Source organism: Cebus imitator, unplaced genomic scaffold (genome assembly GCF_001604975.1).
Source record: "Cebus imitator isolate Cc_AM_T3 unplaced genomic scaffold, Cebus_imitator-1.0 Scaffold26, whole genome shotgun sequence".
NCBI lineage: Eukaryota > Metazoa > Chordata > Mammalia > Primates > Cebidae > Cebus > Cebus imitator.
In genome coordinates this window covers 10,008,491-10,024,847 of record NW_016107341.1, presented here as the reverse complement: position 1 = coordinate 10,024,847, position 16,357 = coordinate 10,008,491, and the positions used below count along the sequence as shown (strand labels likewise).

General features: G+C 34.9%; 2 protein-coding genes across 3 annotated transcripts in view; one reads left to right on the top strand and one right to left on the bottom strand.

The window, feature by feature from the left end:
• CCDC146 (coiled-coil domain containing 146) overlaps nt 1-16,357 on the top strand; it is a 182,855-nt gene that overhangs the window by 5,986 nt on the left and 160,512 nt on the right. The gene's annotated exons all lie outside the window — the stretch shown is intronic.
• The window catches only part of FAM185A (family with sequence similarity 185 member A), a 55,289-nt gene that overhangs the window by 26,637 nt on the left and 12,295 nt on the right, over nt 1-16,357 (bottom strand). For both annotated transcript variants that reach the window (XM_037736578.1, XM_017523056.2), the window contains exons 4-6: nt 15,529-15,667; nt 3,678-3,719; nt 65-160 (exon numbers count right to left, since the gene is read on the bottom strand). In XM_037736578.1, coding sequence (XP_037592506.1) covers nt 65-160; nt 3,678-3,719; nt 15,529-15,667 — 277 coding nt within the window. The remainder of the gene's footprint in view (nt 1-64; nt 161-3,677; nt 3,720-15,528; nt 15,668-16,357) is intronic.

The following is a 16,357-nucleotide window of genomic DNA, read 5'->3' as shown; positions in this document are numbered from 1 at the left end:
TCCTGAGTGTTACATAAACCTTCTTTACATCATATGTCAAAATAAAACCTTGCAGTTGACTAACCTTTATGGGATTTCAATTCCACTTTCCCCAGTTGGCTGACATAAACATCTATGGCACCCTGATGAGTTGAGGCTTTTAGACATCCAGAAGATGAATCTGGGAAGAAGAAAAAACCTTAAGTAAAATCATTCTTACTTGATAAATGGAATTATAAACTTGAAATAAAAGGCTCTGCTTTAGCATTAGGATGAGGGGCTAAGAATCTTGGAAGGTTTAGTATTTTCCTTATAACAATGCCATTGTACTGAAATGTAAACAGTATCAAAAATATAGAAATCTATTTTTTTCTTTTTTTTCCCCCCCCTTTTTGGAGATGGGGTCTCACTATGTTGACTGGTCTTGAACTCCTGGCCTCAAGTGATCCTCCCATCTTGGCCTCCCAAAGTGCTGGGATTACAGACACCAGCCACCATGCCCAGTCTTAGAAATCTATTAAACTAGGCAACTAATTAAAAAATCTCTACATTAACCTGAATAACTTATCTCTAAACATTTACTCTAAAACTTAATGAGTAGGAAGGACAGTCTGCAAGTAATGGATCCTTGACCACTAAGCATCATTGATATATCTAGTTTATTATCATGTTGATACATTTAGTAAGCTTTCAATAATTACCAAAGAATTCTATTTCGTGTATAGTCACATATAAGCCGTAGCAAGGTTAACAGAAATCAAAACCTCTCATAATTTCTCCTTATAGCAAATTTGCTAGCACTAAAAAGTCTTCCTAATAGTAAAAGATTACCCTACATAAAGTTGTTGTATTTCTTTTTTTTCTTTTTTTTTTAGAGATATGGCCTTGCTATGTTGCCCAGGCTGTTCTGTGACTCCTGGGCTCAAGCAATACTCCTGGGATTACAGGCACAAGCCACTGTTCCTGGCTTGTTGCATTTCTTTAAGGGGTAGAAAGGCAGGGTGGAATAATTTAAAGAGTAGATGAAGCTTGTTTACATCTAATAGTTCTAGTTCTTCTTAAGTTTCTGGAATTGAAAAGGTATCTTTAAGTGAGGATAAGCAAATAATAATTAAGGTAACCCTGATTTGACATTCAAAGTTCCCTGTTGTCGATGACCCTAGTTTTCAATTGGCCAGTATTTCAAGTTCAAGGGAAAATAGAAATAAGGAAGTAAGGAAATGAACTTCAAGAGTCAGTGATAAGTGGTTTTTCCTTCTTCTCTTTCTCTCATGGCAGTTGAACCTTTAATTTAATATTCCGTCTGACTGCCTGAAGAAGGCTAAAGCATATTTTTTTAGAGAGGCCTCTTAAAAAGCATATTTTTTCAGAAAGTTTTATTACTTCAAAGTGGAAACAAAGTACGGAGTGTGGTGAAAATTGTGCCAAAAATTATACTTTTGCAAAACACAGAGAGAAAACATTTGTGTGTGTGTGTGTGTGTGTGTGTGTATAGGAGCCAACATTTTTCTTTTAAAAAATGTAAATGACTGGGGCCGGGCGCGGTGGCTCACGCCTGTAATCCCAGCACTTTGGGAGGCCGAGGCGGGTGGATCACGAGGTCAAGAGATTGAGACCATCCTGGTCAACATGGTGAAACCCCGTCTCTACTAAAAATACAAAAAATCAGCTGGGCATGGTGGCGCATGCCTGTAATCCCAGCTACTCAGGAGGCTGAGGCAGGAGAATTGCCTGAACCCAGGAGGCGGAGGTTGCAGTGAGCTGAGATCGCGCCATTGCACTCCAGCCTGGGCAACAAGAGCGAAACTCCGTCTCAAAAAAAAAAAAAAAAAAAAAAAAAAAAACCCCAAAAAAAAAAAAAAAAAAAAAAAAAAGTAAATGACTTCAAAGACAATAAATTTGGAATAAATTGTTTAAAATCTGGCTCCAAGATCATTTATAATAATTTATGTCCAATTTATACTGAAAATGCCCTTTATCAGACCCGGTTTATTTAGTTTTCAAGTGTCAAAAGTAAACACTGACATTGGGAAACGAAACCACTAGAGATAAATGACACAGAATAGCTGTACAAAGATGAACATTTCACTTCTTAAGTACCAAAAGAAACTCCTTTTCAAACCTCTTACTGCATCCTAAAAGAAGCCAAATAAAAAATTACATTATGCTAAAAAAAAAAAAGAAAAGTGAATACACAATATGCATATTATTCCAGGTTGAACAAAGTAAAACAGCTGAAATACTAGTTTGATTTCTTGTTTTCTCAAGAATGGAAAAAAACCACACAAGATTCTTATGTGACTCATAAACAATATTTTCATTTATTTTTCCCCCAATGAGAAATAAATGACAGCTAAACAATTATATCCTAAGCCACAAAGTAATTCTATACCCATGTTATCTGTATTGATCTCTAATGATGGCTCATCCCTTGAAGGCTGTCAAAAAATAAAAAGTCAAGATGTTTCAAAAAAGAAGGCAAAGGTGATATTTTAAAACTATGCAGCAAAATAAGCCCTATTTTTTTGTTTAACACAAATTGTCAGATCTAAAATTAATTATCAAGAGTAAAATTAAGGCTTCATGCACAGAATTTCATTTTTTTGGAGTTTACATAATGAAGAAATTCTATAGATCTGGGAAAAAGTCCTATAGATCTAATGTACAGCATAGTGACTGTAATTAACAATACTGTACTGTATACTTGAAATTTGCTAAAAGAGTAAATCTTAAACATTTTCATCATATACACATATAAAATGGTAATGAGGTGAAGTGATAGATATGTTAACTAAACAGATTGTGGAAATAATTTCACAACATATATGTATATCGTATATCAAATCATTATATTGCATGTACACCTTAAATATATATGGTTTTGTCAGTTATATCTCAGTAAAGACAGGAAAAGCAAACACACGCACACACACACACACACACAAGAAGCCAAAATAAATCTACATTGTAATGTGTTTAGCTCAGTGCTTAGCACATGAGAACTGAGTAAATCATAGCTATTTTAAAGAAAGGGCCATGTGTGGTGGCTTATACCTGTAATTCCAGCACTTTGGGAGGCTGAGGCAGGAGAACTGCTTGAAGCCAAGCATTTGAGACCAGTATGGGCAACAAAGCAAGACCTTGTCTCTCTTTTTAAAAATAGTAAATAAATCAATAAAAATTTAAAAGAAAGATCAATGAGTATAGTTGGTCACATTAATAAACTAAAAGAAAAAATAATCATTTCAATAAATTCAGAAAATGTATTTGACAAAATTCAACACTCATTGATGATCAAAGAAAACGAAAAAAGAGAAACTTTAAGCAAACAAGGAATAAAAGATAACTCTCCCAATCTGATAAAAGGTTTTTATCTGTTAAAAACCTATAGCTAACATCACACTTAATGATAAAATATTGAATGCATTCCCCATAATATTGGGGACAAGGATAGGGATCAAGAGCAAGGAATCACATTCTCATTACTACAATTCAACATTATACTGAAGTTCACAGCTAGCCTGATAAGGCAAGAAAAATAAATAAACACAATGAAGATTGGTTCTGCCTATATTTGATTTGTGATCCTGTCAAGTTCATCAGTTAAACTGTAGACTTCATTTATTCTAATAAAGTCATCACAATATACCTATTTTTAAAAGTGGGCAAAATACGCCAACTAGTAACTTAGCACATACCTACTGTGATGTTACCCATCTTGCTTTGTAATGTTATATTACCTGTAAAAAAAAAGAAAAAGATATTTTATGTACTAGAGATAATCTAGAAAGGAACTGTGATATATAGCAATGCTAAAACATGGTTGAATATCTAGAATGTTATTTTTGTTAGCAGTTTTTCCCAGTATCACAAATCCAGTCAAAAATTTAGTTCTGAAAGAACTAGCTTTAGTTATCTCTGCAAACTTTCTTCCTCTACCACCAAACCTTTAGCTTTTGTAGCATAGCTATAAATCACCATACCTGCTGGCACAGAGGAAAAACAATAATTCTAAAACTCGTAAGTGAAAAAAATTACTGAAACATACTCACTATACATTTTCAACCTAAATATCAATGTATTTATAGATTGCACAAAGCCACGTTTTCAACCAAATAACACTAAAATATGGTATGAAAAAAGAATTACTTTTATTTCTCAGGCCACTTGCCATGTCTGTTAAAGTAGTTTCTGGGCCAAGAGTTAAAGTGGTTTGAGATAGGAATAATGAATACATGGAGGTATAACTAACAAAACAGAACAAAGAAGCTTCAAAGGTTTCCATCTTTTAGTGAAAATGTTTTCTGTGATAAGTATGGAATATTGTGACCATTCTTCCCAGCTCCCTTCCTCTAATATCAAAAGTAGTAGGATTCTTCTTCATATGTTTGTTTGTATGTATAAGTATTCCTAGTATCAGGAACTCATATTTATTCCACTGAAAATAGGAGCAATAATGTTATCTCTTTTTTTTTTTTTTAATTCCCCAAAATGGAAGCACTTTCCAGTACAGACAAAAGGAAAAGTGCATCTATTTTGGGTAACAATGTTATCTCTTCTAAAATAATTCCAAAACTACACTAAAAAGTAAAGAAATAACTTTGGCCTCAGAATTAATCTTCAGTAAACTCATTTTATCTCATTTCATATACCTTATGAATACTGACTTGTATCAATATCTAGGAAAAAGTTAAAAAGGCACTGGATTCATTTACTCAATAGCCAGATATGCCTGATTGCAAAAATCCATCCAAAGGTCTAACATACCATCATATTTCCTATGAGTATATGAATAAGGAGTAAATTTATGTATGAATAAAAACTTGGTTTGTATACTGAAGCTTATAAGATTAATTTTTTTTTTTCATATTTTAGATTCAGGGGATACATGTGCAGGTTTGTTACCTGGGTATATTGTGTGATACTGAGGTCTGGTGTACAAATGATCCCATCACCTAGGTACTGAGCATAGTACCCAATAGTTTTTCAACCCTTGTCCACTCCCTCCATCTCCTATCTAGTAGACTCTAGTTTTTACTGTTGCCATCTTTATGTCCATGAGTATCCAGTGTTTACCCCCCACTTATAGGTGAGAACATGTGGTATTTGATTTTCTATTCCTGTGTTAATTTGCTTAGGATAACAGCCTCCAGCGCATCCATGCTGTTGCGAAGGATATAATTTTGTTCTTCTTTATGGCCACATAGTACTCCATGATGTATATGTACCACATTTTCTTTATCCAATCCACCACCAATGGGCACATAGGTTGATTCCATGTCTTTGCTATTATGAATAGCGCTGCAAAGAACATGTTGAGTGCACATGTCTTTTTGGAAGAATGATTTATTTTCTTTTGGATATATTTCCAGTAATGCGATTGCTGGGTTGAATGGTAGTTCTGTTTTGCATTCTTTGAGAAATCTTCAAACTGCTTTCCACAGTGGCTGAATTAATTTACAATCCCACCAACAGTGTATGAGTGTTCCCCTTTCTCCACAGCGTCTCCAGCATCTGTTGTTTTTTGAGTTATTTTTAATAATAGCCATTCTGACTGGTATAAGATGGTATCTTGTAGTTTGGATTTGCATTTTTCTGATGATTAAGTGATTTAGAGCAGTTTTTCATGTTTGTTAGTTTCTTGAGTGTCTTCTATTGAGAAGTACCTGTTCCTGTCTTTTGCTCATTTTAATAGGGTTATTAGTTTTTTGCTTTTGATTTAAGTTCCTTAAAGATTCAAAGGAACAAAGGATATTAAACCTTTGTCAGATACAGAGTGTGCAAACACTTTCTCCCATTCTGTAGGTTGTTGAGGCAGAAGCTCTGTAATTAGATCCTACTTGCTAGAATATGGCCTAAAGGTAAATCTGAAGGGGTGACTCTAAAACCTTTTGTTAAGACTCCAGAAAGATGGTGGTACCTCATGGTATTAATCATTTATACCAAGAAAGTATTTTAAAAAGATGATTAAGGCCTCACAGATCTCAGTCAAACAGACCTAGAAAGCTTGAGGGCGTTGACCTCAATATCGCTGCAGAAACCCATATTTTGAAAAGATTTTTGGGTGTGGCTTTTGTCTAATGGAATGAACACCAGTGAGATTCACAGAAGGCTGACAAAGGTTTTAGACAATTATATCAATAAACATTGCCAACTTAAACTGAAGGGGACAGTAACAGTACAAAGTGAAAAGAGACCACTGGACCCTCAGAATTCTACTGGCAGGAAGCAGGCTGAGGAAACTAATCAGCTGTAAAGATATGCTACATTTCATACAAAAGGAAGAATGACTTAGAGGGTGGAACCAAGAGCTCAGTGGTCAAAACTCAGAACCACAAAGAATTATTCCTAGGCCTTGAGATCTAATCAAAGAACCTTCAAGATTTGCCCACCTGAATTTGAAAATCATTATGTATCAGTGACTCCTTTGTGCCTCCCATTTCAACAGGAAAGTCCATAGTCATTATCCAATGCCTCCACTCTATGTTTGGTGTGTAGGTATTGTGTGTGTGTGTGTGTTTGGGAGGTGGGTAGATAACTTGGCTCTTTAGTTCACCAGTCTTCAGATTCACACCTGAGGAGCTTCATTTTCACCTGGAGCTGATTTTGATGTAGAGATTCTGGTCTTTCAGCTGATGCATGATGGGCTGATACTTTTGGAAACTTTGGGAGGAAGACAGGAAGGACATGAATCACTGGGGGGCCAGAGGACACAGAGGCTATCCAAAACCTCATAGGATATCTGGAAAGATGCACACATGACAAGTTAAAAATCAGTCTGTATTAATAATTTTAATATCCTAAGTGGACCTAGAAAGCTTGATTTAAGTGCCACAGCACTTAGAGGAAAGAGACCAAAATGACCTAGCTTGGACAGGGAGGTTTAGTGATATAGAAGGTATCACTTGAGCTGAAATTTGAAATGTGAGTAAAATGTTAATATGCTGACAAAAAAAATTCCTGGGAAAAGATATCACATAAGCAAATGTAAAAAGGCAAAACTATATATACTATGTTTAAATAATACAGATCAAATAGGCTGGAGCAATGAGGCAAATCTATGTCTTTCTTATGCAGCTTCATATCTGGGAACTTAGCACAGTGCATAGTAAACATTATTATTTTGTGAACAAATAAAAAGTTTGGAAAAGTAGGTAAATAGCAACCTGTGGTAGACCCACAGAGTGCTAAGTCTGCTGACTATCCTACACCAAAAAATCAGTGAAGAATTTCAAGATAGATAAAAATACAAGAAAACCATGCTTTAAGGAGATTCACCTAGTGTGAGACAGTGGGCGTTCCACATTCAGCATTCTCTTTACTGCTTGCTGTGGTCTGCATGTTCCCCCAAAAGTTCATGGGTTGGAAACTTGATCCCCAATTCCACAATACTGTAAGGTATGGGACCTTTGGGAGGTAATTGGGTCATGATGGCTCTGCCCTCATGAATGGATTAACCCATTCATGAATCAATGGATTAAAGGGTCACTGAGGGAGTGAGTTAGTTATCACAAGAGTGAGTCTGTTATAAAAGCCAGTGTGGCTGTCTCTCCTGCAGCCTCTCTCCATGTGAGGCCTGTGCCACTTCATGACTCTACAGAGCCCCTATCAGCAAGAAGGCCCTCACCAGATTCAGCTTCTAGACCTCAGACTTGGCAGCCTCCAGAACTGTAATACATAAACTTTATAAATTACCCAGTCTCAGGTATTCTGTTATAGCAACAGAAAACAGACTAAGACGCTGCTCCACCTCCTGAACAATAAAAGATGAAGCAGACAGGTCCCTGATATTTGTAACTTTATTAATAAAGAACTATGATAAAGTTTTACAGTCATTTAGCTGGTGAATCCAGTCACCCACTCATCAAGGCAATGGAGCTTTATTGTTTTATACTAGTCTTTAATAATGCAGTAAAAATGTACTTTTTAAAAATAAAAATATGGTCTTTCTCAAAAGACCAATCATTAGTGCTTGTCATGAAAGTGAGGAGGTCTTGAGAAAATAATGATTCTTTGAGCTAGAAAATAGAAGTTTTATATCTATATAAAATGAGGATTAGTTAATATAGTGGCACCTATAGAGTCTCAGATAACATTCTTCTTGAATGTTAGAATTCTACTGTATACTGAAAGCATATTGGAGCAACAACAACAAAAACCTCATGGAAATAAGGCATCGTTTCAAATATTGTATAGCTATAAATAACACTTTAAAATATTTTTGTCAATTCTAATTAAAACAGTAAATACTTATTTTTAACTCATATCAAAATATTTAGAAAATCTCTACCCTAAACAGAAATATTACAGTCATTAGAAAACACAAAATGGATGTCTTATCTCAAATATATAGTGGAATAAAGTAGTATATTTAAAAGTATACAAAGCAATAAAATGGGCGGTATTAGCAAAATTTTCTATATTTTGGTTTCACCTACTTCATCTCCAGTCACTGAAAATTATAAATTAATTATTTGATAGAAGTAAATCTTAGTGAAAGCTTCTTTCCAATAAAGCAGACACCAGATGGTCTGTAATAACTATGTGTGCTTACCCTACTCTCAAGTTATATAGCTTTTCCACAAATCCCAGTATTTAAGAAAACAGATCATTTTTCTTAGTTTGTAATCAATCCTTCATTCTAGCATGGTTAGAGGGAAAAAAATGTAATCACTTTAAAGATAAACACTGGTTTATTTTTCTTCATCAAAAGAAATGTGATTATGGTTAAAGCACATATAACTCTCATAATCCAAAGAGAGTAACCAAGTATCCTTAAAGATTAAGTCATTTTGTGTTTTTTTGGTGGGTAGGGGTGGGGAAGTAGGAAGGGAGACACTTGTTATTTGCAAGCCACAGTGCTAAATGCTAAGAATATAGAGATGAATAAAACATAATCTTTGTTCTTGAGGAGTTTATAATTAGGCAAGGATTTATAGAAAACCAGAGATGAGGCAAGATGCTTTAGCTGAGTACTGAAAGATTTAAAAAGTCAACAAGATTTTTAAAAGCTAGGAAAAGTATTTCAGGCAGAATATAAAATGTATGATCAGTATGATCAAAGGCTCTGATCAAGAACTCAGAGGTATAAAACAGGTAAAAATGTATATAGGAAAAAAGACAATGTAATTCTGGAAAACAAAGCATAGAGTCAGAAGAGGGAAGAGGGAAGTTGGGCACATCACTAAGGCAGCAGAGAAGGGTCTGAGTAAGACAATGACATGTTCACTGTGTATTACTAATAAACTACTTTAGCTGCAGTGAGGAGAAATGGATATGAAGAAGGCAAGGCTGGAGGCAAAGTTATTGCTAGTATCAAGGCAAGAGGTCACAAGGGTCTAAAACAGAAGCGTAGAAATTAGCAGGAAAAAAATTAGATTGAAGAAATATTTAAGAGATAAAACCTGCCTAAACTTGGTAATTGATTAGATGCAGGAGATGAGGAGAGACAGGAAGTTAAGATCAATGCCAGATTTATAGCATGGGAAATGGGAATATCAGAAACAGCAAATACAAATAAGGGAGGAGGACACATTACAGATGACGTTCACAGACTGGGGAAGAAGGGAAAAAAGCTAGAAATGTTGAGTTCAAGATATCTATGAAGATCCAAATGGCTATGTCTATCTGCCAGATGGATGTATAAATTAGTCAGGGCTAGAGACATATATTTCAATAATCAGATTTGAAACACCCTTGTAAGGGTAGTTCAGACTCAAAAGTATATAAGATGCTCAAGGAAAATATGTAGAGAAAGAACAATAGTACAAGGATGAAATCCTGGAGAATGCCAGTTATCACAGGAGTGGAAAGGGAAGGAATATGTAGACATTTGTGAAGGAGCCATTATATGATAGAGACTGCCCGTGTCCATTAATATTTGTGAGCCTCTCTTCTTCATTAAGAGTATTGCTAAACTACATATCTCAGCCTTTGCAGTTAGATAAAGCCCTTTGAAAGTATTCTGTCCAAAGACCTATGGGCAGAAGTAATATATGCACTTCTAGGCCTGGTTTCTGAAACTTCTTCCATGATCCTTTATGCCCTCATTTTTTATGGAGAACTCGGAAGGCACAAACTGAGGATCATAGCATCACCTTTACAGGACGAGCCAAGTCTCTGAATGTCTCTAAGGAGCTGCACTTAGGACAGACGCTGTAGGAAATATCAGTATTTTGTGTCCAAGGTCTAAACCCCGAAAAACCTACATGGTTTGCATCACAAAAAAAGCTATAATTCTTTTCTAGTATTTCATATAAAAAAGTCGTATGTGTCTAGATTCAAAATTAAGTATCAAAATGATAAATTAAAACTTCATAATGACCTAGGAATACATACTAGAATTTCAAGAAAGCATTTTTATGAACGTCATGAAAAGATCTATTTAATCCAATAAAAGCTTATGTCTTTTAAATGTTTATATTATTTCTGACTTTCTAAGTTTACAAAGCAGATTTAGAAATTTATCAGTAACTACAAGTCCTTCTTAAAGCAGATTGGGACATTTCTTTATGAACTCTTGAGTGCTACGAAGTTATCACCTGTGTTTTGTATAGTTCATGTAAATTGTACTACTGTGAAAATTTCAAAAATAAAAAAGTAGTTAGTAAGGGAAAAGTTTATGTCTGTATGCCAAATCTTTGAAGAACAAAGGACCTTTGAAGTGCAAAGAAAATGACAGAACTAATAGCAATTTATCTATCAAGATATGTTTCCAAAGAACCTAAAACAGAGCCTAAATTACATAGGGAATCTAAATATTTAAAAGAGTTTTATTCATTAGTCACTATTCCAAATCATAACGTAAGTTTAAACATACCCCAAAACAAGTAACATGAATACTCTTACATCTTAATATAATCAATTTGTTTAAATTATAGGTTATAAATAAAACCAGTCCTAGCAAACCATTTCAAGGAAGTTTTTCATTGTCTCTAACAGAGTCAGGAAACCATATTTTATATTTTAAAATATATTTAGGAGAATACATATAAATACATGCATTTATTATACATGCATAGCATTCTTTAAAAAAATCAATATTCAAATGTCAGAATATAATAAAATATCCATATAAAACCAAATTTAATTTTTGACTATTTAGAAGGAAATCAAGATAGTAAAATGTCATAAAATTTTACATCTAAATACAAGCTATCCAAGTACCTATGTTCCCACTAGATTCCCATTGCCAGAAAGTGAATATTTATTAAGTCAATGAATAAACTATTTTGTATTAGAAGGCATACATACTTAATAGATGTGATTCAGCCAACTATACAAATAGTAAATATGACTAGCCAATTAGCTTACTCAGTTTCTTACCTATAAAATATAGTTAGCTATAATTAGAAATTTCACTTGAAAAAACACTTAGAATAAATTATTTTCTTTTTTATACATATGAATCAACTTGCAAGGCCAGGAAAGATATATTGCTCCTTTCATCTCTTTTCCTCATTAATGGATATGGTCTAAGTACTCAGCACTAATATGTTAGATGTTGCTTCGCCATCAGGGTATATAAAAAAATAGAAAATGCAGACAAAAAATAAATTTCATGCTCTTCCTTTCATGAAAGACTTAGAAGCCACACACTTAAGACAGCACCATCACTTTTATGGAAGGAGTCCAGTTCCTGAATGCCACGATGGAGCTAAGCCCAGACACTGTATGGAAGGAACATCTACGTTTTCGGTCATAAAGCACGATAATTGTCCTGAAACTCAAGAAAGTTATAATGTAGAACATAGCTGAACAGTGCATCTGTGTTATAGTACTGTCTTCCTGGAGGAAATATCTCTAGAGTGAGCCAGGAAGCCCTAAAAGTGATGATGGAATTTGCAGTTGCAATCAAGTTTCACTATTTAAAAACATCTAGAAAGCCAAGAAACTAGGATCAAATCCTTGCTATCCACTAATTAACTTGTGGAGTTTCGAGTAAGCAATTAGACATTTCTAAGTCTAATTGTTCCTCATATGTAAACAGCCAATTGTTCATTAAGTAAAAGGGGCGGCCAATTTAGGTACTCAATACATGTTTGCTTTCAACCATCCACCCACTCACCCACTGGCACAAAGGCTCCAAACTCTACTTGTAAAATCTACCAGAAAGAAAGTGACTGCATTGTATTTGTGTATAAATGGTTTTAACAACATGTATATGTTGGATTTTTTTCAGCTCTACCTGGAAAAAAAAAAAATCAGTTTAAGCCTTGTGTAAGAAAAAAGAAGCTAAAGTAAAAAAATGCTGAACAAGAATGCATATATTCTCAGTTTATTTTCTCTAAGTCAGATGTTTAGAAATAGCAATGTATTTTTCCATAAAAACAACTTTTAAGATTCTCAAGCTAGTTTGTTTAAATATAGCCAAAATATACACCTAATTTGTGTTATATAACCATCAGCATTTTGAACAAGGATCTCATGGAAATATATGTCCAGAGTTCTGGGTTGGGAATGTCTTTGGAGAAATAACTGCCACCAAAATTCCAGAAGCTAGAAAACTGGAACTTACTTTCACCAGCCATGACTCCAATCGTCTTACCCATCAGGATGTGAGACTAAAACACTGCCTCCTCTCCTGTACCCCTCCCATCCCAAACTCCAAATTCCAAAAGCATGTTCATATAATTCCTTAGGACAAGGATGGAACTAGAGGTGACATGGGAGAGGAAGACAAGAAACTTAGATGTGCCTCAAGGGTGATTTTTTAAAAGTCAGGGCACTGGGTGTGACTATGGAACAAAGAGGGGTTTCCTGTCTTGTTTCTCTCTTGTATATACTGAAAAACCAAAGCAGAGCAAGGGTCAAAAACTAGGTGGAGAAAGCAAGGCTGAACATGGCAGCTTTTCTACAGTTACTTCTGTGAAAGTAACTATAATTTGAAACTGGATTAAATTTTCCCTTCTCCTACTCCTTCTTTTTGCTGTACTAGTATTACAAAAGACGCTGAGAGAAACAGCTAAAATAGTTCACTGTATTGAGGCAGGTTGATAATGGACCACTGGAAATGAGGTGGATAGTAGCATCCCAGTGGGAATGGTAGTGACTGAGAAAATAAGAAAGTACATTTAATCCTTCTACTCTGCTCTGAGTTCTTTAACGATAAGTTTCATCTCTTGACCAACTTTGCACCCTTGGTGCCTGGAAATCTGGCACACAGTAGCTGGTGAATAAATGTGTCAAATGAATGAATAAATATAACTGTAGTGGATGCTGTATTCCTCATCCAGATCCCCCATTATAACTGAAGGGCTTATTTCCTAGTTATTGGGAGTACTGTTGGCAGACAGCCCTCTGGGAATTGCCTCAGCTAAAATGAGCCACTTCGGCCCAAGATCATACTCCTTCCCGGGAAAGCTTGCATCTAATGATTGGGGATATAAACGTCCAGCTCCTCTCACCCCAGCTAGAGACAACTCTTAGGGACCATCCCAGCTTCAGAGCTCTCCATGTGGGTTACTTAAACTGTATCATAGTTCAACTTCTCCCATGGAAAACTGGCTTTCTTCCTTTACATGGCATTGCTCCCGAGAGGCCTCCCTAGTAAATGTGCTATGCTCAAATTTCCATCTCAGAGTGTCTGTTTTCAGGGAAATTCAATCTGAAACAACAGTCCGAAAGAGGGCCTAGATTCAAACCAGCTAAGGAAAGGTATATGATTTTTGTATTAAAGGAATTAACTCTTTCTTAGCAATGTATTTCCATTTTAGCTACTTTATGTAATCAACAGCCCTACAGTACCTTAAGGACTGCTTCAAAAAAGTCCACCTGTTTTACTACCATATAGGCAATTAATGATAAACTGTACCAAAGTCAATTTATCTAACTTAAAAGAATGCAAAGAAATGAAACATTATGAATTTAGTGTAAACATGGTAAAAAGCACTGCAGAGAAGAGCTGCTTTTTCCCGTGGATGTTAATCCACACCTGACTTGATAAGGAATTGTTTCTCCACTAAAAGCTACTAAATATATTAAGCACAGTACTTTCCATTATGATTAAGATAGTTAGAAATGCAATGCTTATATAAAAGTCACTTTTGAAATATGAAGAGTTACAAGTTACCAGATCTACTTAACGTACAACTGAATAAAAAATAAATAAATGAATAAGTAACAAAACCATTTGCTTCATCTGGATACAGCTCCATATGTGCTTAATCTATTTCAGGTTCAAATAATACCTTAACCTTGTAAGAATGCTTGAGGTTTAACCATTAAATTGAGGCTCAAGAACTATTTCAAGCATATAAGTTGTGCTCTCTCTCTCTCTCTGTTTCTTTTTAACTAGAAAGCTACATAGCATGGTTAGCACTAACCATGCTTTCTAATACCACTGAATAACTCTTGCTCATAACTAAAATCTGAGGGTTTTGTCTAAGTACAGATACCAATATTCAGCTTTACTATAGAGGTGAAGTGAGTGGACTATATATGGAAAAAGTCCAAATCTATACTTCCTGGAATATGGCCCAAAAGGCATTTAGCAGATGTTTATATACTGTACTTCTTGCTAGGATTAATGATTATTAATTCTATCTGTGTGTATGTCAGAAAACACCTGGATTTGAATCATCTGCTCTATGGAAATGTAAGAAGTAGGGTGAGTGACACTGAACACCAGTATGCCCTTTGCCATATTACTTCATCATTATACTTTTCTAATTTTCTTTCAATAATACAAACATTAACTATGTAATATTTCTTGCAGAGACAGGATTTAGAAACCACAAGAGGTTATTTAATCCAAGAAAATGGAAACAGCAGGGTGCTGAGAAAAGGTGGTGCCAGTACAAACACACAGAAAACATTTAAAACAAAATTGGTATCAGAGTTGCCATAATTACATTCCACCAAATGTTTCATTAATTTTACCCTCAGCTTTCTTAACATAAAAGCAATCACTCAGTACTCATCTTTACCTAACACTGCTTTTACTTCATCTCCTGGATATATTTTCTTGCCATTTGTTTCCTATCTTAAGAAAACACAGGCTGGGTGCAGTGTGGCTCATGCCTGTAATCCTACCACTTTGGGATGCCAACGCAGGTGGATGGCTTGAGCCCAGGAGTTTGAGACCAGCCTGGGCAACATGGCAAAACCTCATCTCCACTAAAAACACAAAAATTAGCCAGGCGTGTTGGCACACACCTGTAGTCCCAGCTTCTCAGGAGGCTGGGGTGGGAGAATCACCTGAACTTGAAAGGAGGAGGTTGCAGTGAGCCGAGATTGTGCCACTACACTTCAGCCTGGGCAACAGAGCAAGACTCTGTGTCAAAAAAAAGAGAAAAGAAAATGCATTAAAAATTAGAATTACTATTAGTTCCATATATAACAGCATAATCTTTAGTCTCTTGCCCAAATAAAATTAAATTAGCTTGAGTTATTTTATTTTTATGGTTTTTCAAAAAAGATGGTTAGTCTGCAATTAATTATTTAAAGGCCAGTTTCCTGATCCTTTTTCAACTACAGAGATTAGTTAAGATCTCTTAAAATTTGTGCTATGTATAAAGTCTGAGATATATTATGCCTTTGTCAGCTTACCATGAACACTTCCTAATGTAATATCCCCAGCAGTAGAAGACAGAAATGATGATTCCGTATAAAGGTACTTGGCTTTCAGCAAACCATCTTCGGTAGATATAGTAACAGAACTTCCCTGCAGTTTATCTATGGTCACAGCCTAGTAAGAGAAAGACTAATCAGTTCATTGTAAAACAAAGACTGGTAAAAAGCCAAAATGCTACCTGTGGAATTGGTGAGTAACTACACAAAATGTTACTACCTAGTACACAATCACTTTATTGACTCTGATTCCCTACCTGTAATTCTAAGAGTGTGAGCAATAGTGCATTCTCTGTAGAATATGGAATAGATCTAACATATTCCCTCATTGACTTAGGTCTCATTTAATTTTTCTTAATAATGTTTTATATGGTCTATAAAAAATTCTTAATCTTTTATTAGATTTATTCCTTTTATATATATTTTTAAGTGCTATTGTGCAAGGTATCTTTTAAAATTTCATTTGATCCTAATTGACTTTGTAATTGATCTTAATCCAACAACTTCCTTAAACTCACTAATCCTAATAATTTATCTGTATTTTTAAAAACTCTATATGTGTAATTATACTGTCTACAAGTGATAGCTTCATTTCCTCCCTTCCAATCCTTATATTGATACTTTTTTTCCTGTTTTTTCTTTATTTTCTTGCCTTAACCATCTGTCTCAGGCCTCCAATTCAACAGTGAATAGCGGCTAGTAGAAGCAATGGGACAGCAGGCATCCTTGTCTTATTCCTGTTCTCAAAAGAAAAGTTTACAGCGTGTCACCATTAAGCATGATGTTTGCTATAGATATTTTTAAAATA